Below are 25,225 nucleotides of genomic sequence, written 5' to 3'. Positions count from 1 at the left end.
CACCTAACACAATCCAAAATTCAATCCATGGAGAAATCAGATAGGCTTCTTTGAGTTGATGAAAGAGTTCAGTTACTTTGTCTTTAAAAGTTTTTGTTGCTGGCGTATCTTCGGGTTTGCTTGGATCTTCAGAAAAGTTATCGAAATTGATGAAGTAGCCAGATGCAGTTCTGTCAATTGTTGGAATTGCTTCCGAATTTTCCTTTGCTTTTTCATTTTTTCTTTCATTAGCATAGTCTGAGGCTACATCGTTGTAGACAGGTGTTTCTTGACGAACTGTTGCAATTTGGGGTTCAAGAGGCACAAGTTCCATGGCATTGTTGCATAGTCCTTTTTTATTCACTGCAGGTTTATCGAATGTGATCAGTCTCTCAGTTTGAACCTCTTGTATTGTAGCAAATGTTGGTACTCTGCTATTTCTTGGGAGTCCACTGGGCCTACTACTTATTATTGGCCACATGATTGTGGTTTTACCAGGTCAATGGAACAACTCTGTTCTCATTTTTACCAGCAAGGGTCGGTAGTACAACTGATCTTGTTCCGCTGACAGCTAAGACAGGTACTGCTTTTCTGTAAGAAGGCCCAAATTCCTTCTTCACCGCGATCTTCTCTCTGACCAGATCCCCAATCTTTGGAATCCAGACAGGCCTTGCTGGGACAGGTGGTTTATCTTCAGTGGCTGTTGGCTGTTGATTTAACTTTATGTTGCTCAGGGCTTTTCTTGTTTCATTTAAGTCCTGTATAACAGCCAAACGGTCTTTGATATCAAAGCATTTTTCTTTTACCACTGAAGTCTGACTATCTAAGTCCTGAATATGCATTCTAGTACCGAACAATAGTTCGTACGGACTGAAACCTTTTAGAGAATTTCTTGGCAGATTATTAAGACTACGTTGGACACTTGTTAAATGTTGGACCCACCCATCACCCGAACCTAATACCCTTGTCGTTATAGATTGCTTTATGTCCCGGTTGTTTCTTTCCACTATCCCATTTCCCTCAGGATGGAAGGGATAAGAGTACCGCAATGCAATGCCCATGCTGGTCATGGCCTCCTTATAAGCTCGAGAGCTAAAAGCAGGACCCTGGTCAGAATGTAGCATGCCAATTGCGTATGTGCCGATAAAGACTCGCAAATCTTTTATAACAGTTCTGGCGTCAGCCAAGCGCTGGTGTCTGTATTTTTAAGTGAATCTAGTCTTAAAAAGAAATTAATGGGACGCTGGATTTTACGTATAGATAGCCTTATGCTAACTACAAGAAGGGCCATGGCAATACTCCGGTCGGTTCGCCACTGCGATCTCTGTTGCAGTCTGGACAGCCCATTGCAAATTTGTAATGTTGCAGGCTCATCCCCGGCCACCAGTATTCTGATTGTAATTCTTTCAGAGATTCCTTGATCTCTTGGTGCCTCAGACCCAATCCCATATGTGCGTCCGCTATTAAGAAGATTCTCCTGTTCGTGTTTGGAATTACTCTATCCCCTACTCCAGGGATTAGAGAAAAAGGAACGGAGTTTGCATCAATTATGTATGTATAATAGAGTGGATAGTTCATGGGTAGTGCTGCACAGTCGCCTTTTGAAGACGTTTTTACCGCCAGCATGGTTTCCCCGTCTGTGTATTTTCCTGAACGCTTTTTTGTGGCTACGGAAGCCGGTTTAGTTGCTTCCGCTGTGGCTGTGTCAGCCAATGAATTCCCTGCAGCGTGAACGCCATCACGCTGATGACTCAGTGTATGTATCACGTGAGTCTTTTGTAGTTCTTTCTGCAAAAGAACTACCTGTTCCCAAAGCTTTTTATGCTTTATTGTGGCACCTGTGTCATCTTTGTAACTGTTTTGAACCCAGTTCTGCATGTCATTATTGTAAGACTTGACGGAGTAATGCGAATCGCACACAATTAGTGTCGGGAATTCACGATCGGCATTTTCAAGCGCCATCTTCAAAGATCTTATTTCAGCTCGCTGAGCCGACCAGTTTCTCAGTGATTCAGTTTTGGTAATCATTGGTCTGAATTTAACAATCGCGCACGCTGCGTTGTAGGATTTTTTTCTCTACATCGTAATGTTGTGCAAATCTGTCCATGTAGATTACACATGTGTATTGTTGGAGAGGCAGAATTTCGATTGGCAGAGGATATTCTTCTTCGTATTCTAGATTTTCTAGTTTTTTCATGTTCGGGTCAAAATAGTATTTCACTTTTTCTGTAGCAAGAGAATGTTCCCATTGTATCCATTTTGGATTTAATGCCACAGGCAGATTCTGCTGTATAAACAGTTATCTATCTGCCTTGGGCTAGGGCTCTTTCTTTTGCTACAGCAGTTTGAACCGCAGTTACAATATTCTCCGCAAGACTGAATGTTTTTTTAGCTTGTGTGTACAAATGTGATTTGTAAGCCATTTTCAAGGCCGTAAAAGACCTTATGGCAAAACGGACTACCTCTGTGACCGTAAGTTCCAATTCCCATTGCGAATCCCTTGCCTCCTATTTCTTGGGGAAAGTCCAAGCAATTTACCGGGCATTCCCTAGCATTGGGTTCGGTCGGGAAAGTTCCAGTGGGACACCACATCAGACTACCCTGCTTTCCTTCCCCCCTCTTACCTTGGACGGGTTTGACAAACTTGCGTTGCAAGTTAAATCTGGATCCCCATCTGACCCAGTAAGACCTGCTCTCTTTCGAGATCAGACTTTTATGGGACGCTCAGTGGTGCGTTCCCTTATCAACCTCTCCTTGGAATCGGGAGTAATTCCAGCAAAGTGGAAGCAGGCTGTGGTGTCCCCAATTATCAAAAAGCCCTCCCTAGACCCGTCTAAGCCTGAAAGTTACCGTCCCATCTCGTTGCTACCCTGGCCGGCAAAGATCACAGAGGCCCATGTCAATCTGGCCCTGTCTGAACATCTTGCCCGGACCAATGCCCTCGACCCCACACAAAATGGCTTCCGTGCTGGCCACAGCACGGAGACCGCTTTACTTGTGATGGTGGAACATCTCCGTGCAAGGTTGGATGCTGGTCAAACGGCGGCGCTGATATTGTTAGACCTTAGCGCCGCCTTTGACACGGTATCTCACAGCATCCTCCTGCATCGGCTGGAGGAGAACGGCATTGGTGGCCAGGCGTTGCAATGGTTCCGCTCCTTCCTCGATGATCGTTCCTTCTGTGTTGCCATCCCTCCCTTCAAGTCCAATCTCCAACCTCTGGCCATGGGGGTTCCGCAGGGGTCCTCGCTGAGTCCCACGTTGTTCAATCTTTACGTGAGACCGCTGGCTGATGTCGCTAGGCAGTGGGGCCTAACTTTGGTCTCATATGCAGACGACACACAGCTGGCGGTTACTCTCAGCGGGGACGCGGAGCAAGAGGCCCCCAGGTTTCAGTCTGGACTGAAGGCGGTGGCTAGCTGGTTGACAGGAAACTGTCTCCAGCTTAATGCCACTAAAACAGAGGTGATGGTTGTCGGTAGGGGAGTGGAGCTGTGGGGTGACCAATGGTGGCCTTCTGAGCTGGGACCCACTCCGACCCCGGTGTCGGAGGTGAAAAATCTGGGGGTCTGGCTGGACGCGGGCCTCTCTTTTGTACGGCACACCAAAAAAACAGCTGCCTGCTGCTTTGGTCTGTTAAGAGGTTTGAGACCTGTTCTTAAATTTTTTGATGCCCCAACCAGGCAGTTGGTGATCCAGGCAACTATAATCTCTCGCCTGGACTACGCTAGCTCTCTCCTTGCTGGGGCCAACCAGGCTGAGTTAACTCGCCTGCAGCGGGTCCAGGACGCTGCGGCTAGAGCTATCGTTGGCCTGCCCAGATTCTGTTCAGTGGCAAATGTCCTTCGCTCCCTACACTGGCTCCCAGTGAGGAAGCGTATTCTCTTTAAGGTCCTTTGTCTTACCTTCAAGATCTTGAGAGGTATAGGCCCCGAAATCTTGTCCAGCTGTCTCTCCTTCTATGTCCCTACCCGTACCCTCCGTTCCCAGGGTATGGCCCTTGCTGTAGTCCCCAGATTCAGACTCAGCCGTATGGGGGGTCGTTCTTTCAGCATAAAAGCTGCATCAGCTTGGAACTTCCTCCCTGTCGAAATCCGTTTGCTGGAGGACCTCCTGACCTTCCGGAGGGCTATAAAAACATTCTTGTTTTAGCTGCCTCTTTTTACTTCTTCATTTCCCTGTTATGTTATGTTTCTCCTTGTCTCTGCGCCGGGACGCTCCTTGGCTGGAGTATCTGTGCGCACAATAAATTAATATAACATAACATAACATAACATAAGCTATTGGTACCGTTTCTCCCTCATTAGAGGTCAGGTACGTGAATCCGCATCTTCCTGGGATGACTCGGATTACAAGGTTGCGTGCGTTGTCGCGAGTTTGTAATTTTGTTTTAGCTAACATGTCTGTTTGCAATGATCTCAAAATGTCTGTGTGTTTCTGAGTCCAATTGATTGGTTTAAAATCAGGTTTTATTAATTCATAGAGAGGTGTAACCCTCTCTGCATAATTTAGAATGTAAGTTCTTACGAAATTCAGGAAACCTAGTATTGATTGTAAGTTCTTCAGCGTTTTTGGTGCTTGTAGTACAGCGCACTTCTCTAAGAAGTTGTCTGTTAGGCTTTTGCCTTCACTTGATAATTCATATCCTAAAAACAGGACGGTTAGATGGGCAATTCGTGACTTTTTAAAGTTGAATTTGTAACCCTCTGCTGTGAACCCAAGTATTATGGTGTTCACTCTTTTCAAGTGAGTATCCAGGTCATCATCTGTGAGATAGATGTCATCGACATAAGATAATGCCTCATCATCATATATTTGTAGTAACTCTGTTACCCTTGCTGAGAATAATCCTGGGCTATTCTTAAATCCCTGTGGGAGTCGACAGAAATTTTTCTGTGACCCCATTTTTGAGAAAGCGGTCAAATACCTGCTTTCAGGTGCAATGTTTTGACAAAAGAATCCATTAGAGATGTCTAATGTTGTTTTGTATTTTTTGCGCACAATGTTATTCATTAGTGCTGCACTGTGTGAGTTTTGTACTGCAAATGTCTTGCAACATGAGTTAAGGTGTCTGTAGTCCAAGACTAGACAATATGAATCGTCTGGCTTGGAGACAGGAAATAAAGGATTGTTCATTTGAGAGGTGCATGTTTCAATCCCCCCTTGGTATTCAAGTTGATCTAAGATCTCCCTGACTTGTTTTGTAGCTTCTTGCTTAATTGGGTACTGCCTTTGTGCAGTGGGTTGACATTTTAACTGGATTTTGTGAGGAGGGGAGTCCTCATCCCATCCTACATGATTTTTATATAATGCAGGAGCTTGGGCTACTGCCCATTTTCTTGCATATGTGTATTTTCTAAGAATTTGAATTTGACTTGAGAAGGCAGGCATAATCATTTCTTCGCCATGAGGGCACTCCCTGACAAACTCTGGTGGCCAGTCTTTCTCAGCTAATAGGATGTCATAGCCTTTTGAAATGTTATCCCAAAACAGACCCCTTACTTTCCTAGTCTTATCTCCCTCTATACGCAATGTTATTTCGTATATTTTATGAGGTTTGCTAACTCTGGTATCTGCAGTTTCCACCTGAATGTATTCATTCGTGTCCACTGTCTCCAGATGACTCATCAGGATCTTGCGAGCTATTGTCACTTCTGCTCCGCTGTCTAGCATTGTCTGGGCCCTCTCTCCGTTTTTCAGCTGTGTCCTCAGTATCCTCGGCATGTTTGATTATTTTAATACTGGCTACCTTCTTTCTTGGAAATTGTAATTTTTTACTTTGAGCAGGTTCCTTGTCTTTGGACTTGACGTGCTCTTCCCTGTGTTCTGACCGTCCTCTTCTTTCCGATTTCTGCGAGGAAGTCTGAAAAGATTGAGAGGGACGTGTATCAATATCTTGATATCTATCAGGTTTTTTCAAATTATCCCTATTTCTAAGGTTGTATCTTTTCTCAGAGGGCTCCCTCCGGGGAGACTTGTGTCCTTGGTCCGGAGATTTTTCTCTCCGCCGAGGAGACCTTCCTCTGGACTGGAATCTTTTTTCTTTGGGAGTGGATTGTTTATTTCCATCCCAGTTCTTTTTTGGAGTGTTTAGATTATTTTTAATAAATATCTTTTCCGGATTTTCAGTTAGTTGGTGTTTTACCGGTTTCCCACCCAAACTATCTCTTCCTAGTTCTTCATAGGATTTTTCTATGATTCTGGCTAGTTCAAATGGTTGGTCTGTTATATCTGTTTCTTTCAATTTCTGGCGGATTTTTTATATCATCCCTTGCCAATTGAACTAATTCTCTATATGCCTTTGTTAATTCTTTTAGTTTAACTAGGAGTTGTTCGTTTGACATTATTTCGTAGTCTGGGTGTGTTGCATAGTTGCATAGGACCGGCCCCGTTTCTTCTGGTCTACCTAGTGGACCGAGCCTGGTGATGTGATTATTATGTTGTAGGGCGCCTTTGAATCAGAGCAGGTGCTCTTGGTAATTTAATGGGATTTCAACATCCTCGAAAGGAGTGTATTCATCCGGAGGTTCCTCTATTTTGTAATAGTGGAAGTCGTGTGTTACAGCGTTTGCTGCTGGAAAGTGTATCCATGAATAGAATACCTCTGTCTGCCGATATTCATCGGCCTCTACCACGAATATGACTGTACCACCTTGTGATGTCAGTCCATTTTCTATAAGTTTAATAGTTATAGTACTTCTTATGTTGACCGGAATGAGTATAGCATTCGGGTCATTCTGTTGGAGAGTTGTGTCTTCCAACAACAGTTGAGACGCTGTAGCATCTCTTTCTTCGTCTCCGTCAGGCATTTTACTGACAGAAAGTTTTTTTGTTGCAGATCAAGTTTCAAGGAAACAAAGATTAGGTGCACAATATTTTGGAACACTGTATCCTTCAACGTTGACTAAACCAAAAACTATACATAGGAATCTCTTCCTACTAAGTTCTGATGGATTTTAACCTCTTACCCCTTTTGGAGTATTTACGGGAAAATGGGTCTGTGTGACAAAGCACCTATATTCCCAATAGGCTCTGCGCATTGGAATAATATATTCAGCAGTGTAGACGTAGGACTGAGGTCGACTAGGTCTCTACTGACTATATTAGACTTAAGGTTTGCCAGCTAGCTCAGAGGTCACTAGAAACTTTCTCGAATAAACGAGGAGGAGTTTAACCTCCCTGGATAGACAAGAAGGGATTAGCTTCTGACAACCATATAACATGACAACTTTGCTCCCTCAGAATAAGAGTGTATCTCTAGAGTCGTGTGAAAACAATAGACAGCTATTTCACTCAGTCAATCGTGCGTACTTAGTTTCACCAGAGTGCAGAGAGAAGAGAGACGGGCTTTTTCAATAAAAGGTGGAATTTATTGAGCAGTCTTCTTTCTCATGCAAGAGAAATGAATTGCCATAATTGCAATACTTAATGTAAAGTAAAGTGCGTACAGTAAAAGGAGTATTATGAAATAATACTGTAAAATCATTGATATGGTTTCTTAGCCATAAGATACTTTAAAATGGATAAAATATATACATACATATATACATTGACTAACGTACTCAACTGGTGCTTCTAAATACGCCTACCCCGGTGTACCTGACCTAAGCCTAATACGTGGGAAGGAGTAAGTAAGTAGCAGTTTAAGTTAAGTTGGTTTTGCCAAGAATCTGAATCAAGAATTCTCTTTAAGGGTTTAGTCAGCTCCGTACCTTGGTATTTAGAAAGCAGGAGGCCTGGCATCTCTCTGTCAGGACTCGATATTCCAGCAACCCACAAGGGTAGGCTGGAAACGCCGGAGCTCGATTTTCTCGGCTGGAGAAAAAGACAGCGTCTTTCTCAGCGCGTCAAACAGGAGGGGCGGCTTCCGTGGGCACTCGCATCAGCTGGGCTCTCGGGCAAGTAGATGGCCGCTCTTCTCCAAAACCACCACCGTGTGTTTGCTTAAGGCAACGTTGGTATATTTATACCTGAAAGGTGCCTGGTTTGACGTAAGGTTGGACATAAGACGTCAATAAAGATGTCACTAAGAACTGGCCGTTCTTACAGTGTTTCGCAGGAGTTCTAGGACAAAATCAAAACAAAAGCAAATGGGGATTTCCCAGGTTGCTGTAGGTTTAGTTTGTTTAGAGAACTCGTTGTGCTTCTAGGAGTTGCTTAATGTGACTGCATGGGCTACAACTAAATATGGATATGATTCCTTATGCCTCTATAGGGACATTATTGATTGTAACCGCACAAAGGCATAAAATAGAAATATCGATTTAGGTTCCTAGAAAAAAAACACAATAGGTAAACAAACATTTCAACTATCACAGCACTCATTTCACTCTCCCTGACACAAGGGACTGTCCCCCAATCTTGGAAACATTCTACTGCTAAAAAAGCCCCAGCTAGACCCAGCAGAACTAGGGAACTACCGACCCATTTCACTCCTGCCACTACTAGGAAAAATAGCAGAAAAACATGTTAATCAGGCTCTGTTCCAATACATAGAGGATAATCAGATACTGCACGACACGCACATGGGCTTTCGACCCCGACATAGCACAGAGTCAGCTCTGATGGTGGCAACAGAGGAACTGACGGGAATCCTAGACCAGGGAAGTTCAGCAGCTATTTTGCTCCTGGGCTTCAGCGCCGCCTTTGATACGGTGAATCATAAAACAATGATACGCAGGCTAAAGGAAACCGGTGTCACAGGCTCTTCCCTAAAATGGATAACCTCTTTCCTAGAAAACAGATTCTTCCAGCTAATGGAAGGTGAGCATTACTCTGATATGCTCCAACTGTCGTGTGGAGTCCCACAGGGATCAGCACTAAGCCCAACACTTTTCAATCTATATATGCTACCACTAGCATAGATAATGCAACAATTTGGATTGTCAATAGTGTCATACGTGGATGACACCCAGCTGATTCTATCTGTGACGCAGGGTTCCCAATCAAGCCACCAAAACCAGGCTCCTTGCATGATGCAAGTTAAAGATTGAATGACCAAGGGGTACCTTAAATTAAACGGAGGCAAAACAGAGCTCATGTTCCTGGGGAACAAGGAGGTTCCAAGAAACACGATTAGCTGGCCCCCAGAACTAGGAGAGCCCCCGGTCCCTAAAACAGAGGTAAAGAATCTTGGAATTTGGTTGGACAAACATTTGTCCATGGAGACTCAAGCCAGAAAAATAGCAGGCTCATGCTTCGGAGCACTGGGAATGCTTCGGCAGATCCTACCGCTCATTCCTGAAACCACCCGGAGGACAGTGGTACAGGCCCTAGTTCTATCACGGCTAGACTATGGCAACTCCCTGTATCTGGGCGCACCCAAATACGTCATAAACAGATTACAGGTGGCACAAAACGCAGTAGTTAGGATTCTACTCCACATCCCTAGACAGCAGTCAGCTAAGGCAGCCCTGAAGACACTAAACTGGCTCCCAATAAAGTCCAGAATAGAGCTCAAATCACTATGCATCGCTCATAGAGCCATGAGTGATAAAGGCCCGACTTCAATTAAAAAACTTGTCACACCATATGTCCCAGGTAGGCTTCTTAGATCCTCCTCAAATCTACACATGAAACAGAACATGATAAAGAGAGCCAGATGGGGAGGTAGATCCTTCTCGTATCTGGTCCTGGGACTATGGAACTCCTTGCCTAGGGAAACGTGCATGATAACTGATGAACTGGCTTTCAGAAAGAAGCTCAAAACATGGCTCTTCCCGTAATCCTCTACGCAACCCCTGTCAACTCTTTCAGCGCTGGGAAGCCCGCAGGCAGCTATGCGCTTTACAAATCCAATAAACATAAACATAGTTACTACCTCCAACCCTTAAACTTGTTTTGACTACATTACATTCACTGTTCATTTCAATCCAACTGCTCACTTGATCATCAATCCTCGACCACAAAAATGTTTGACTTCATCTTTTACTTTATCAGGGTTTCTCCTAAATGCTCTTGGTGTGCCACACTCACACTTATTTCTTGCACCTACTCCAGCAGTACAAACCAGAACTGGAGCCGCAGAATTGTGTACATTGAGCCCATATCCAACAACAATGCAATTTGTTCCCATTTTCTTGAAACCAAGTCTTTGGTCCCCTTATTTTACCTACAGCCTCATTTGAGTCACTGATACTCAACACTCTATCTATCTTATCTTCTTCGACTGACACAGCATCTACTTTACCTTTATCTCCTTCAATTCTGCACATCCTCTCAAAGTGACATTTCTTACCACAATCCTGCACTTGTTATCAATGGCAAAAAAGTTCCTACATTCTGAGCGATGAAAATTACTCTTGCATTTGCAATATTTTGTTTACTACTACTACCCCACTCTTGTACTGTTTTTGTTCAGTAGTCTTTCTCCCGTTCCCCATTGATTGTGGGTTTTTTTCTGCCAAAATCCTACCCCCATTCATTGTTTCTTTTCATTTCCCTCTTGCAATAGTGTGACTCCTCACTTATGCAGGCTATAGCTTTAAGACCCTTCTTAGCTGCCCACAATCTTGCTTGCATCTTTTTACTGGCACATTGCACTATTAGCTGATCCCATACCAGTTCTCCAGTCATCGATCGAAACTCACATTTCACAGAAAATTTCCTCTCTCTCTTTACAAATATATACACAAATTAATTTGGTTCTTGTGGTTGAATGTAACACTTGTGATGAGTTATGGCAATTTTCACATCCTTTGCAAATCTTATCTGAAATGTTATTTTGGTTCTCTTTATACACGTCAGTTATGGGTAGATTATTCTACCCTACTGCAACTGGTAAAAAGCATTTGCAATGCAATTGGTCTTGTATTTACAGGAGTTTGAGCTATTGGCATTGTAAATGGCCATACCTTTTATTTATGTTTTGGTTTTTAAAACATAAATAAAAGGCATTTTCATTTACAATGCGAACAGCCAAACTCTTGCAAATGTGAGACCTACTGCATTCCAAATTGTTGTTAGTAAAAGCTCCCTATGGTGGGCTTTCACTTTAATGGCGGCCACACCCCTTTTTCTAGATGGCCCGCGTCTAAAGAAATGCAAAAACCACAGTTGATGGACAGAATGCAGAACAATGTCATACATTTACCCCAGTACAGAGATCTGGGCCTAAATCCATTGTTTTTTTGCACTCCACACCACCCCAGTTCAGACATGGCCATATGCAAATCAGTCTGACCCTGTGCCTCATGGGAACAGTCCAGCCCGAACTGCCAGGCCATGCCTTCCCTGGACCGGAATCAAGCTTCCGAGGACCGGTTTCTGGCATTTCAGCTGTCTTCAGCCCGGCTTGCTTGAATCCAGTGGTGTGGAGTGCATGGGACTCACGTCTGAGCATACCCATCCCACTCGGGGTGACAAATGCAAAAACCACAGTTGATTGACAGAATGCAGAACAATGTCATACATTCACCCCAGTACAGAGATCTGGGCCTAAATCCATTGTTTTTTCTGCACTCCACACCACCCCAGTTCAGACATGGCCATATGCAAATCAGTCTGAACCTGTGCCTCATGGGAACAGTCCAGCCCGAACTGCCAGGCCATGCCTTCCCTGGACCGGAAACAAGCTTCCGAGGACCGGTTTCCCGTGCTCTCCATGCCACTGGAATCAAGCTATCCAGGCTGATGAGGGCTGAAAGCCCGAAACCGGTCCTTGGATACTTGTTTCCAGTCCAGGGAGGACCTGGCTTGGCAGTTCGGGCTGGACTGTTCCCATGGGGCACAGGGTCAAGACTGATTTGCATATGGCTGGGTTCAAACTGGAAAGGCATGGTGAGCAAAAAAACGATGGATTACGCCCAGATCTCTGTACTGGGGTGAATGTATGACATTGTTCTGCATTCTGTCCATCACCTGTTATTTTTGCCGCGTCTAAAGAAAGGCACGTGGCCGCCATTAAAGTGAAAGCGTGGTATGGGGTGCTTTTACAAAAAAAAGCATTTGTTCAAGTTGCCAAACAAATGTTTTTTTTTGTAAAAGTGCCCCATTCCGCGCTTAGACTATAGTGGCGGCCACCGACTTTCTTTAGACACAGCTTGTGTAAAGAAAGGTGTGTGACAGCCATTAAAGTAAAGGCACGGTATGAGGTGCTTTTACCCCAAAAAAACATTTGTTTGTAAAGTTGACAAACAAATGTTATTTTTGTAAAAGCACTCCATGGCGCGCTTTAATTTTAATGTCAGCCACACCCCTTTCTTTCAGACCCGGGTTGTCTATAGAAAGGTGCAGCTGCCATTAAAGTAAAAGCGAGGTATGGGGCGCTTTTAAAATTAAAAAGCATTTCTTAAGCAGCATAGCATGTGCAGAAGTGCCGCTCAGTGCAGGGAGTATTTTTGAAAGATAAAGCACAGCGTCCATGATCGGGCACTGCGCTGTCATGAAAACAGGGTGGGTTAGGGAGAACCTCTCATACCTGCAATAGCAGCTAGATTAAAGAAATAAAAGAAAATAGTGCTCACAGACTGTAGCTACAACAGACTGTGTAACAACACAAGTAATAAGTCCAGTCCTCATGGGAGGCTACAAATGCAGACAAGGTGTTATTAAGGCGGAACTAACAAGCCTATTAATTAATCAGAAGCAAGTCCACACCTGAATACAGCATGCCTCGCAGAGCAGCGCATGCGCTGCCCAGGCTCGACCTGGAAATGTAAATATACTCTGGCCTTTTTTGCCCAAAGCAATTATCAGTAAAACCTTGTTCTTTGCTGAAATCTTGACCCTTTAGTGCCACCCAATAGTTTCCAATAATTTCCAGCAACTTTTCACATTCAGTGAGTTTTCCTATTTCCACAATAAATCGGTAGTATGACAGCATTATTCTCCAAATTGAATTATGTATTTCTCTTATGTTGTAATATTACTGTATTTATGTATATAATGTATATTTTGCAGGTTTGGCACAGGATGTATGCTGTTGTTGCAATCAGCAGTCAGACCTATATTCCTTTGATTATTCATCTGATTGCTTGTTAATGTTGTAGTGTTTTGTCCATATCCTTGATTGTATCAGCAATAATTCCCTGTCCTTTCTTGCTGCCTATGACCTCCCAAGGGTCATTCCATTAATGCCCTGGACTTTCCTTCATGTGTTTGTTCAGTCATCTGGATGGAATATTAGCAGACAGATGGCATGTCCCCAAAACATCATTTGCCTTTCCAACTGTGCTTTGCTGTTGGTACTCCCAGTAAGTATCAGCCCACGGTTGTGTCAATTGGTCATCCCTTTCTTGCAGTTCAGTGTCCTCACATCATCTTACGAGAAGCATTCTGCACAAGAGGCTTTCCCTAAGTGTGCACACAGAGATATCAAATGTTGATGCAAGAAAAATCTATTGTGGGTGTTTGCACAGGGTGCCCAGTGTCGATAGATGACACAAAGATAACATTTGCCATCAGTTTGCATGATTACGTTATGTGGGATATTCTGTGAGGCCTCCAATCACCTGGCATAGTTTCCACCACTGTCTGTTCCCAATAGAATTATCAGTCCCATTAATCTTAAAAGTAAAACTTAGAAATATACTCAACACTTTTCAGTAGCCTCAAGCTATCCAAAAGCCTCAAATACCCTTAGATTTCAGGTCTGATCATGAATGTGGACCAAAGTCATCCACACAGCCACAAATCATCTGCAGCAACTGGGCAGATCGAATCCTTGTACTAATCCTGAGACATCATATGGAGGATCATCATACATTTTAACATTCACATGACTCTCCAAAAATGAAATCATCCTAAACAATTCTGAAGAACTATTTGCATTAAGATACGGTCCTTGTTTTTACAGTGTGAACCTTTTTTATATGAAACGTTTTGCTCTTATGTAAACTGCTTGTATGCATCTCCTGGGTGATATTGATAATAAGGATTATTGTGTTTTGGAAACAAGTCATATACTGACTTATTGCAGATTATAAGTAAAAGGTGGGAATCATTTGTATTGATGTTGTTTGGTACCCTCGCCAATTGATTAATGTGCTCACTGCAACCTTTCAAGTAGAAAGAGAAGAGAGGTGGTCGAACACTTACTGGTTTTACTACCTGAGGGCCCCTGAAGAGCAGCGCCCCCTCTGCCTTGCCTCCCTCCTCTGTTGAAGTAGAACTGGAGGCTTGGTCTGCCACAGCTAAGGATAAAGAAGAGAATTTTGGATTGGCCTGTATAGCTGGCAATTAGCCTCAACCTCCACTAGCTGTTTCAAAATTACATTCCTGATATGAAACTCTCTTGAATTGTGTCTAGCAATGTAAAGTTATTCATACATTTAGAATTTCTCTTCCTGAATTTCTCACCTCAAGGGGAAAAAGTGCATAGATGACAGCGAGTCTCATTACACTTTTCAGCAGTTTGGGAATTCATGTTTATCAGAACAGATATTTTTAATCAGGTTAGTTCCTCGAGGACATAAGCATGATATGATTTACATGGCCATAGATGCCATTATCATCATGAAATGCAAGGCTATTTACCATTTTTGAAAGCTTACCTTTGCAAATACAATACAATTTAGATTTTATGAAATTGTGACCGTCATTTTGAAAAGTGCGTATATAAAATATATATTTGAAAATGATCTATAACATTATAAAAGCAGAGGGCTGGTCGGTTTCATTAGTGATAACATTGCTTGCTTTGCTCTTTTGCAGAATTTGTCTTTCTTCTGGCAGAATTATGGGGTATAGATAACTCTGCAAGATACCAGGCTGTGGAATTACTGGACAGGTAGTGCTGAAAATCACATTTTGCAGAACTTCCTATACTTTTCATATGTTGTAGATAAGTAGAGTGGCAATAAGATTCAAGGACATTTAAATTCTTCTTCCACTTGTTCGAACATTCACAATTTATTTACTAGTGAAGTAGCAGATGTCTATAAAATTCTCTATGTAATGCAACCATACTGTGTTGTAAAGAGAAAACCTGGTTATTCTGAAATTCAATCATAACCCTCTCTGAAACTTGCTTTACCATACATTTAGAACAAAAGTCTGCCATATTTCAGTTGTAAACATATCTTTTCTATTAGACAGTCTATTACATTCATCAAACCCTTATACATTGTGTTTTCGAAATCCCACTGAGGTGTTTAAGGGACAAATACTTTAGCGTCAATACAACAGATTTCACCAGGGAAGAGTCAATTTTGTTATAAAAATGTTTGCCATGTCAGTTATTATCTATTTAAATATTTTAGCCTAATATGAAATTGAAGTAGCCTGCATCTCTTCACAGTATGTATATAAATATGTTTTAATGTTGACTCCTTGAGGCATTTTATTGCTATTTTACTATTACAATTGTTACATTTTTATTTGTTTGTCCCCATTCACTAGGACAGCTATTTGAGGGTAATCTGTGGGCCAAGCTGTTTAGATAAATCATTACGGAAATTCCTTTGATGCAGAGCTGCAAGCTTTGATTTTATTTACGGTGGTACTTCTTGATAGGAGTCATAACTTCCTGTTAGGAGGCGGCATGCCACATCATTGTTGATGACCCTGGGACAAGCCTATCTCTTGCATTATGTTTATGTTTACTTCCAAGCACAAAAGCTGAACAATCAACCATGCACATCTTGCTCATTTTTGCTATTAGAAGTCAGATTTGTTTCTTCAGGTTTATGATTAAACACACGGAAGAGGAGTACAAGAATTCTGCAGAATCAAGAAAGGGCAGTCAACAAGCCGGAAAAGAAAGATGGGACAGTATTAAATCCCACCTCTGCGAGACTTTTGTTCTTCGTCTTGTGTCCTGTGTTCAAATTGCAAGCAAGCTGACATTCCACTGCAATGTAAGGACATTCTAATTTAATGACGATTAACAGTTTATCTACTTTAAGACAGTTCCAACATAAAATGTTGTCTAACTCTCCCGAGTAGCAAGTTTCTTAAAGAAGCAACAATTTATTTTATTGATGTAATTACTTGCAGATCAATCTATATGATTGGAAAAAAACTGAATATATGTCCAGAAAAGGCATTTGATATATGCCCTTTTGAGCAAACTTGTGTGGAAATAAAGCAAGCGTTGACAAAATAAAAGGCATACGTTTAATCTGCTATAAATTTAATATGCATTAGTGGGCATATCCTCGTGCCAGCTATCCCTGCGACAGTTCTCCTGTCCAGCTTGCCTGCAGTCCACTACCCTCGGCTGCCTTAGGTTTGTGCCTCCTCTGCTCTTTTTCTGCCTTCTTTCTGCTCATTTTTCTGCCCACTTCTGCTCTTTATTTTTGCCTCTGTCTGCTCGTTTTTGACCTTTATTTTTCATCTTTCTGCCCGTTATTTTTTCCTCTTTCTGCTCGTTTGTGACCTTTATTTGCCCTCTTCTGCTCGTTTCCTACCTTTATTTTTTCTCTTTCTGCTCGTCTGACTTGGCTTGTCGACAGAGACGTCACATCCACAGCACCCAGATACACCTAGGGCTGAAAGTGCTGCACTATACAAATGCTGAATGATTGAATGTACCACTGTATGCACTATTATCACATTGGAGCGAGATACTAAATAGGGAGCTAGAAGGAGCGGACAGAGAGGCATCTACTAATGCAAATTATCTAATTGTAATGGAGTTCCTCATTTAGTTCAATGCAAGTGCTTGATGGAGGCTGGCAGATACACCCAAACAGGCAATTATATTAGTTGAGAGATTAATAGTTCATTAGGCTGAGCCAAGACTTAATTGACAGGGTCTCGATCCAATGGTTGAAGGAGATTGGTTGAAGAAAGCTATTGGTTAAAAGGTGAGGACATAAAGCCCCCTTTATGATTATTGTTAGCAATAGCTCTATTTTGATAGGTGTGCTATCAAAATCCCAGACCTACAATGAGTGGATGCACAATTCATCAGATTTAGACTGTTCAAGACCAGCTCAAGAAACAGGTGTGGGAGAGTCCTTACAATTAGGAATGGGATGATAGGACACACATACCATATAACAGAGGTAATTCGGACATTATCAGCTTGCTACAACCAATACACGTCTGCGCTGGGGCTACAGTGTAATGTTACAGATATCAAATGTGGCAAGTTAATTGTTTTATTTATTTTACTTATGATGGGGCTGACTGTGTAGTTCTACAATATTAGGAAGTAAACTCCAATGGTACGTGTCTCCTGTTTAAGTAAGGCTAAAATAATAAAATAAAGAACACAAACTGTTCTTCTTGTTAAGTATTGACTGCTTTCTTGAAGCAAACATTTGTCAAACATGTCAATGTGTTCACTTTCTAGAGTCGTCCTAAGACATTTTTGGAAAGTTTCCTAAAGTAAAAAAGAAAACTAATTTTCAATGGGGCAGATGTTCGACCATTCATTCCATTTTGCGAGTCACAAATTGTGATTTTTTGGAGACTCGTGTTCAGACAATGTTTGCGATGCCCAAATAGATCGCAAGGGACCTGCCTCATTAATGTTCATGTGGCAGGTTGCAATTTTTGACCCATTGGGAATGGCCGTCACTCACAGCGATGGTGGCCTGCTGAGGTCAGTAGACCACCATGTCTGTGACTGCTTTTTCAATAAAGCAGGTTTTTTAATGCAGCCCGTTTCCCTTAAAGGAAAATGAGATGAGTTTCAAAAAGAAAAATGAAACGTTTCAGTTTCGTTTTTTAAGAACAGGCAGTGGTCTGTGGGTCCACTGCCTGCCCTTAAAAAATATTTGCACCCACATTTGCAAAGTGGAAGGGGTCCCTTGGGGACCCTTTCCTATTTGCGACTGGTTTACCTCCAACTCTCCATTGCCGGTAAAATGCGAATGATTTGAGACTGCATTTCGGTCGCAAAACATTCGTACATGGCACTGCGAATAGCTATTTGGAAGGGACGCAAAAAGTCACAAACCCTATTTTGTGAGTCTGTTATAGGTTACTGACTGGCAAAATAGGGTTTGTACATGCCACAGACCTATTCATCGATCGCAAACGACCCGATTTCCAGTTTGTGACCCCTAAAAACTGTTGTACATGCGTCCCAATGTGCCCAATTGTGTCTACCTGCAACATCTACATATCTTTATTACAGTTAGTCTTTAAGAAATAAATTAACGGGTTTACTATTCATGCCTCACTCACTATTAAAGAGTCTTGAAATATCTGTCAGTGTCAGCTCACAATTGCTTAAATATTTAGAATTTCTAAGAGTGCAAGTTTTACAAAACAAAGCTATAGATAATATATATATTTTTTAATTACAAGCACATTGTGCAAGAAAGGTTTAGTAGCTATGTCTATAATTGAATGACACTAATGATCTCTTTTCATCCAGATGGTCAACAATAAAGCAGCCCTTAAGTTTATCCAAACACTTGGCTTCTCCTTCAAGAAAGAAGAAATACTTCAATCAGAACTTACTGTTCTAAAGACTTTAAAGTTTCAAATTAATGTTTGCACTCCATTTAGCTTTGTGGAAATGTTATTGGAGGTTCTCTGTAAGTATTTTTGACTTAAATCTGTAGAGCAATTCCGACGTTGCATTTGAGAAGGATATGTAAAATGACGATCATGGATGTAGCTTATTCTAATTAAATTTAAATAGCTTAGTGAAAATGTATGTCATTCGAATTTACAGCAGTCAACTATTTGATTAGACATAAGGCTTGTAAAATGGTCTTGTGAATAACATGTACAAAGCTAATATGCATTGAATACAATGCAATTGTATTGTATACCTTTTATTTATAAATGTATACATTGTAATTGTATACAGTTGTATATAATGCAGTTGCCTATGTTGCATACAATCATATCACATTTTCTCAAGTACAAACATGCAAGAGTGAAGCATGGAAAAAAATGTACAGAATAGATGGCACCACTGATTTGTTAGTGGTCCGTGGAAAAATGAATCAACGTATTGACTACATATGCTGAAAAGCCGGTTGGTCTGTTTGTATGGTTGGGAGGAAAACCATGCCACCCGTAATTCAGGAACAAAGCAAAATCAAAATGGCCAGTTAGTGAAGCAAAGAGGGAAACATGTCGATGTTTGATGATTAGCTAGCCAGTTCTTTTACTACGTGGATATGTGAGACACACTAGAGTGCTCCACTCTACTGCATTTTACAATCTGTAGCCACAGTAAATTGCTAAAACATATGGATTTGCTGCTTTTTTAACATAAGCCATCATTTACTACCCAGTCTATAGCATTCTAAACACAGTGTCTAGATCAGGTAGGACAAAAGTTACAACAAATGCTGTTTATGAAACTCTATGCATCTCTCAACACTTTGTGGAAGTTCATCGTTCATCTTTCATCTGTAGAGTGCTGAACTCCGATATTGAAGAGGTCATTTAATTTCTCATTCCTTGTTAAAGTGCGTTCGTCCTAAGTAATTTGGTATTGAAAAAACACTTTCCTACATGATTAAATATATATCAGACAAGGTGTAAAGAATCATTTATTGTTTATAATGAACATGGCCTTAAGAAAAATATAAGATATAACAATAACATGAAGTAACAAGTGTTATGAATTTTAATTGTACTCTTGATTATCTAAATCGTCTAAACATGTATTCGCTGATTGTGTAAGTAGGATTCCAACCACTAACCACCTTTATTATAGAGGTCTGTGATCTCCATTGATGGAGAAAGGCAATAACAGTTCAAAATATCTGAAATATTTGATCTTCCAACAACAGCTGAATGCTTATTGCACACTGACCGAATACAATAAACCTGCTCCCTTCAGTGCTCTCCATGCAAATCCAACTATGCTTTCTTGAGTCTATTCCAATATTGGAAGCATCAGTTATACTTTTCCTACCATCAACCTTACTTTGTCATAACGTAGTAGCCATCGTTATATTTTCTTTAATTCTCTTAAATACTTTGTCACATTCACTTTCCTATTCGAAATGCAGTATTCGCATTAAGCCTCTCATTCGCTTACTTTTTTGGCATATGTCGAACGATAGTCAGCCATTCAGCTGTTCTTAGTTCTTGGCACAGGGTGCTTTTATTACTGCTTCGCTTACACTTAAATTGGGGTTGATCCCTGCTTCTGAGGTCATATGCCCTAGGTAACTGGCTTAACTTTAAGTTGCCACTGTGTCTTCTTTTGTAATTTCTGAAACTTTTATTCTCTCCATGACTTTTCTGAGCATCGCACTGTGTTCCTGTTTTGTCTTGCCCTTTGTAAGGATATCTTGGGAACACTATACATTATTCATCCTCTCAAGGATTCTTTGCATGACTGCCTGGATACCACTGCCACTGAGGTGGCCAGTGATAGCGGTATCGCCAAAATGATTTACGCTTGGAATCCTCATGTAGATTAATCTGATGGTATGCAGCTGACATTTGTAAAACTCTATAATTTCGGATATGCCCAGTAAAGGTTGTTGGTCAATCCACATAAACCTATTGATTACACAAAGATTCACAAACACACACACACACACACACTCTTTTCTGCTGGTTTTGAGGCTACGGCCACAGGGGACAATCATTCCCAGGCCTGAATAGGTTCTATAATATCATCTGATAACAGTTTGTCTAATACTCTGATGAGAATTTCTCTCGTAAGATGAGGAATTGGTCTAAATTTGTGCACATCAGTATACTGCCCCCTTTTCTCGCAGTTTCACCAAATACAATTTCAAACATGGGATCTACTAGATTCAGTAGATACAGGATTCCCACCTCATAACCTTTTATCACTCTGAAATGATAATTACATGCTTTTACACTTTTATTTTGTCAATTTTCATCTTCCATTTTGGTCACTACTGATTACCTCAAGTTCCTCGTTCTCATTAGTTTTTGCTATAAGAGCACTCTATTATCACATTACTGTGTATTCCACTTCATTGGCAATTGAATTAGCCTCAGCCAAATAAACATTCTTGCCTAAAAGTTTCTCTTTATATTCATGTGAATCTCACTATCTGGCCTCTAATTACTGACTCATTAGATGTACCTATTCACACGTTACTGAGAACCCTTTCAGTGCAGCCACATAAATCACAATAGATCAATGTCAGTAAACTCATTGAACAATTTGCACCCCAAAAATCTAGAGGAGCTGAAAATAAGTCCTGCCCCCTGAGAAGGAAAGCTATTCACCAGATATTTTTAGTAAGCAGTACAGTATAAAATACTCATCTCTGGCAGTTCCAACATACGTGCAGCAAATGCCAGAAATAGATCTCTGGGCATGATGACATGGATGGTGCTTTAATGTTGATGGAGAAAATTCTGCATTTCCGTAAATGAACAGCTCAACAAAATGCCACATCCTATCTACTTGAAAAACTCTTCTCTAGATTCTGTTGGAAGCCAAGATCAAACAAAACGTGCTGAGCATCACACGTAATGTTTTGTGAAACAAGGGCCCGGTGTCCATGTTGGAGCTGGCAAAAAATAATATTCCATCAAGCAAGCTCTGAAACACCCAGTGCATAGATTACCTGCCAACCAAGGTTCAATAGAAGATATGGACGTATCTCAATAGGACTTAGGGAACTATCCTCCCACACTTGCGGAAATTTGTGTAGCCCACAACCCAAATTGGCGCTACCACTATTAACAAATCTGTATCCAGAACTTCCAGACTTCCCGATTGATAAACTCTTACATTAACGTGTAGTATGGAATTACATAAATATACTTACTTCCACTAGAATCTATTGCAATGCATAGAGCAGCGAAGCAAGTGATAGTCAGTGTTAGACCTGACAGCCTTGGCGTGGTATTCGCCCACAGCTTTTGCCTTCACATCTCCTGTTTGCTGAATTTGATTTTATTGACTTTAGGGCTCTAGCACTTCACCACTGCTAAACAGTGCTAAAGTGATTGTTCCCCCTTCAACCAAAGGTAAAAATGGCTCACACCTAATCGGCAAATTTAATTTATTTGTAAGTCCCTAGTAGGTGGTACTACATGTACTCAGGGCCTGTAAACTAAATGTCACTGGTGTGACTGCAGCACTCATTGTGCCACTCACTAAAGTAACCTTTTAAAACATGTCTCAGGCCTGCCAATACAGGTTGTAGTGCAGTTATAAACTGCCATTTCGGCCTGGCAAAGTAAACCTTTTGCCAAACCTAAACCTTCCTTTTTAATACATACAAGTCACCCATTAATTATCCCTAATGCTCATAGGGCAGAGTGCATTGTATTTAAAAAGTCGGACATGTGGGTTTAAGTTTTACATATCTGAGCAGTGAAAAACTCCTAAAGTAGTTTTTCACTGATGCAAACTCTATCTCTCCCGTTGACTAACACTAGTTTTCCTTATTACATTTAATAAGTGCTATACTTAGATTGATGACAGATAGAGATATGCTGTTTAGAAACAAATAAATAGTAATTTAAAGTCCTCTTTATTGGTAAAGTCAGAATTGAAGACACAATTCTTAAAATGCCACTTTTAGAAAGTTTGCATTTTCGTGTCCTAACCATTTATTTCTTCGGCCAATATCTTGGGTCCCATGGCTGCGAATGGCTCTGGTGTAGGGGTTTGTGTATTCTTCCTAGGCAGTGAAACAATAGGTGACTAGATATTGACAGGATGGGGCCTCCTGACAGGATGGCTGGAGGCGGAGCTGTTCCTTGCCCTACTTACACCTGAAAGGACTTGCTTCCACCAAACAAAAATTAACATGACACTTGTCCTTTGTTACCCCAAACCTATTGGATCCTTGACAGGGGAAGAGAAGAACTTTCCAAAACCAGACGTGGGAGCAGTATAGGGATTCCCCCAATTCAAAGGAATGGAATGGAATTTGGAATTGGATTTGTAGAGCGCATAGATACCCTTGGGCATCCCAGCTCTAAGAGGGACTAGTTTTTCCAGGGGGGAGGGGGACGGTCGGGAAGACAGGGTTTTAAGGGAAGAGCCAAGTTTTTAATTGTTTCCGGAAGGAGAAGAGGTTGTGTTCTTTCCTCATGGCTACTGGAAGGGTGTTCCAGAGCTTTGGCGCATTGTAGACGAACAAACGGCCGCCGGATCTTGACTTTTTTATTCTTGGGATGTTGGCGAGGGCAAGTGCGTCAGATCTTAGATTTTTGGTAGATTGGTGGGGCTTCATCAGGGGTCTGAGGATTGGGGGGCCTTTGTCGTGCAAAATTTTGTGCGAGATGCATAGCATCTTGAAGGTGATGCGCTCCTTCACTGGGAGCCAGTGTAGGCTTTTGAGGGCTGGTTTCGCCGAGCATCTTGCTTTGGTTCCTGTAAGGACTCTAGCTGCCGCGTTCTGAGCCACCTGAAGTTTCTGGATGACTGCTGCAGGGGCTCCTAGGTACAAGAAATTACCATAGTCTAACCTGGAGTTGACCAGCCCCTGCATCAGTAACTTCCTGGACTGGAAGGGGATCAGGTGGAGGATCTTTCTGGACATGCGAATGAGGCCGAAGCAGGTCCCTGAGGTTTTTCTGGCCTGGGTTTTGAAATTAAGGTCCTGGTTGAGCCAGATGCCTAGGCTTTTGACCTCGGTTTTTGGGGTCGGGTAGGTACCCATGCAGGGTGGCCAGGAGAGATTTGTAGGTAGTTTGTTCGGGTTGCCAAGGAGAAGGATCTCTGATTTGTCACCATTAAGTTTTAGTCGAGAGTCACACATCCATTGTGAGATTCCTTCGAGACATCTGGCGAGATTTTCTAGGCTGGTGTTTGATTGATTGATGGAGACCACCAGCTGAGTGTCATCAGCATACATCACTGTCTTGACGCCGAAAGGGGTGATAACGTCTTCAAGGGGGGACATATAAACGTTAAAAAGTGTGGGGCTCAGGGAGGAGCCCTGGGGAACCCCACACTGCATGGGCAGAGCTTTGGACGTGGAGGTGCCATCTGACACCTGAAAGGATCTTCCCTCAAGGAAGGACTTAATCCAGGCAAGGGCAGAATCGGTGATTCCCACTCGACTTAGCAGTGGACCAGGATGGCGTGGTCCACCGTGTCGAAGGCGGCACTTAGATCGAGGAGGATCACTGCCACTGATCCTCCTGCGTCTATAATGCTTCTCGCCTCTTCGACAACTGCCAGGAGGGCGGTGTCGGTGCCTTGCCCCGGTCTAAAACCGGTCTGGGAGTCGCGTAGTAAGTGATTCGACTCCAGGAAGTTGGAAAGTTGCTGGTTAGCTATTCGTTCAGCCACTTTGCTGATCCCGGGGAGGAGCGAGATGGGTCTGAAATTGGAGGGATCTGTGGGGTCTAGGTGGGGTTTTTTCAGGAGGGCTTTGACGGTAGCCTTCTTCCAATTGGCTGGGACGGTGCCCTCTTTGAAAGAGGCGTTGATGAGGTTGGTGAAAGGTAGGGCTACCGTGGGGGCAACCAGTTTTAACTTGCTGATGGGGGCTGGGTCAGATGGGGAGCCACTTTTCACAGTTTGCAGGGTGGCTAAGAAAGTCTCCGTGGTGATGTGATGAAAGGCTCGTAGGTATGGTGCCTCAGGATGAAGGGGAGGTACGGTGGCATGGTGAGGGGCAATGGGTATAGGGAGTGAAGTAAGTATTTTGTTGATTTTTGCAGAGAAGAAGTCGGCCATTTGATTGCATCTAACGCCCCGTGGGTCTGGCGGGGGTGGGGGATCCTGGATTTTTGTCAGGAGGCGTACAATGCGGTAAGTTTCCTTCGCAGAATTGGCCGCTGCTGCAATCTTTCCTTCGAAGAAGGTGGCCTGTGTAATTTTTATGGAGTTCTTGTAGAGCTTGATAGCGGCTCTGTACTCATTTTTGGATTCCGTTGACCAATTTTTCCTCCATACGCACCAGGTATACATTTTGGACCTCCAGAGCCTGCCATGAGTCCACTCCTGGACCTATGAATGTAACAGAAGAAGGACAGCCTTTCTCTCAAAGGTTTGCCCTGCTGCCTGATGACTACTTTGATGCCCAGAGGGCTACCCTGCTGCTTCAGGACTGCCTTGCTCTCTAGAAAGACAGACTGGATCGGCTCCCTTTATCCCAGGCTACCTGAGTGTCTCCAAGGATCAGTTGGCTGACCTCCTGAATGAGTGACTGAGACACAACAAGCTCCAGAGACCTCTCTTCAACTGCCCAGCTGACCTGCTGCACTGGACCTGAATAGACATGCACCTTGACCTGCTTGTACCCTGTTGGTTAAATCCTGAAGCTTTGGGCACTTTGCGACCGTGAACGTACCCTTTAGCTTCAAGACTCAGCCGTCTGCTATGACCGGCAATGTGAGATCTGCACTTCGTGCTGTGACAGCCCGCCGTGACCGCCAATGAAAATCTTCAGCAACAGCTGTCTGGACGCGTGACCAGATCTTTGTA

General features: G+C 42.4%; 1 protein-coding gene across 1 annotated transcript in view; it reads left to right on the top strand.

The window, feature by feature from the left end:
- CNTD1 (cyclin N-terminal domain containing 1) overlaps positions 1-25,225 on the top strand; it is a 147,497-nt gene that overhangs the window by 47,189 nt on the left and 75,083 nt on the right. Inside the window, exons 3-5 of the mRNA XM_086924089.1 lie at positions 14,632-14,707; positions 15,602-15,776; positions 18,251-18,413. Of these exons, the coding sequence (XP_086780215.1) occupies positions 14,632-14,707; positions 15,602-15,776; positions 18,251-18,413 (414 nt within the window). The remainder of the gene's footprint in view (positions 1-14,631; positions 14,708-15,601; positions 15,777-18,250; positions 18,414-25,225) is intronic.

The sequence above is a fragment of the Lissotriton vulgaris genome, chromosome 5 (assembly GCF_964263255.1).
Source record: "Lissotriton vulgaris chromosome 5, aLisVul1.2, whole genome shotgun sequence".
NCBI classification, from domain to species: domain Eukaryota; kingdom Metazoa; phylum Chordata; class Amphibia; order Caudata; family Salamandridae; genus Lissotriton; species Lissotriton vulgaris.
The sequence above is the reverse complement of the archived record's forward strand: the minus strand, read 5'-3'. Positions and strand labels throughout refer to the sequence as shown.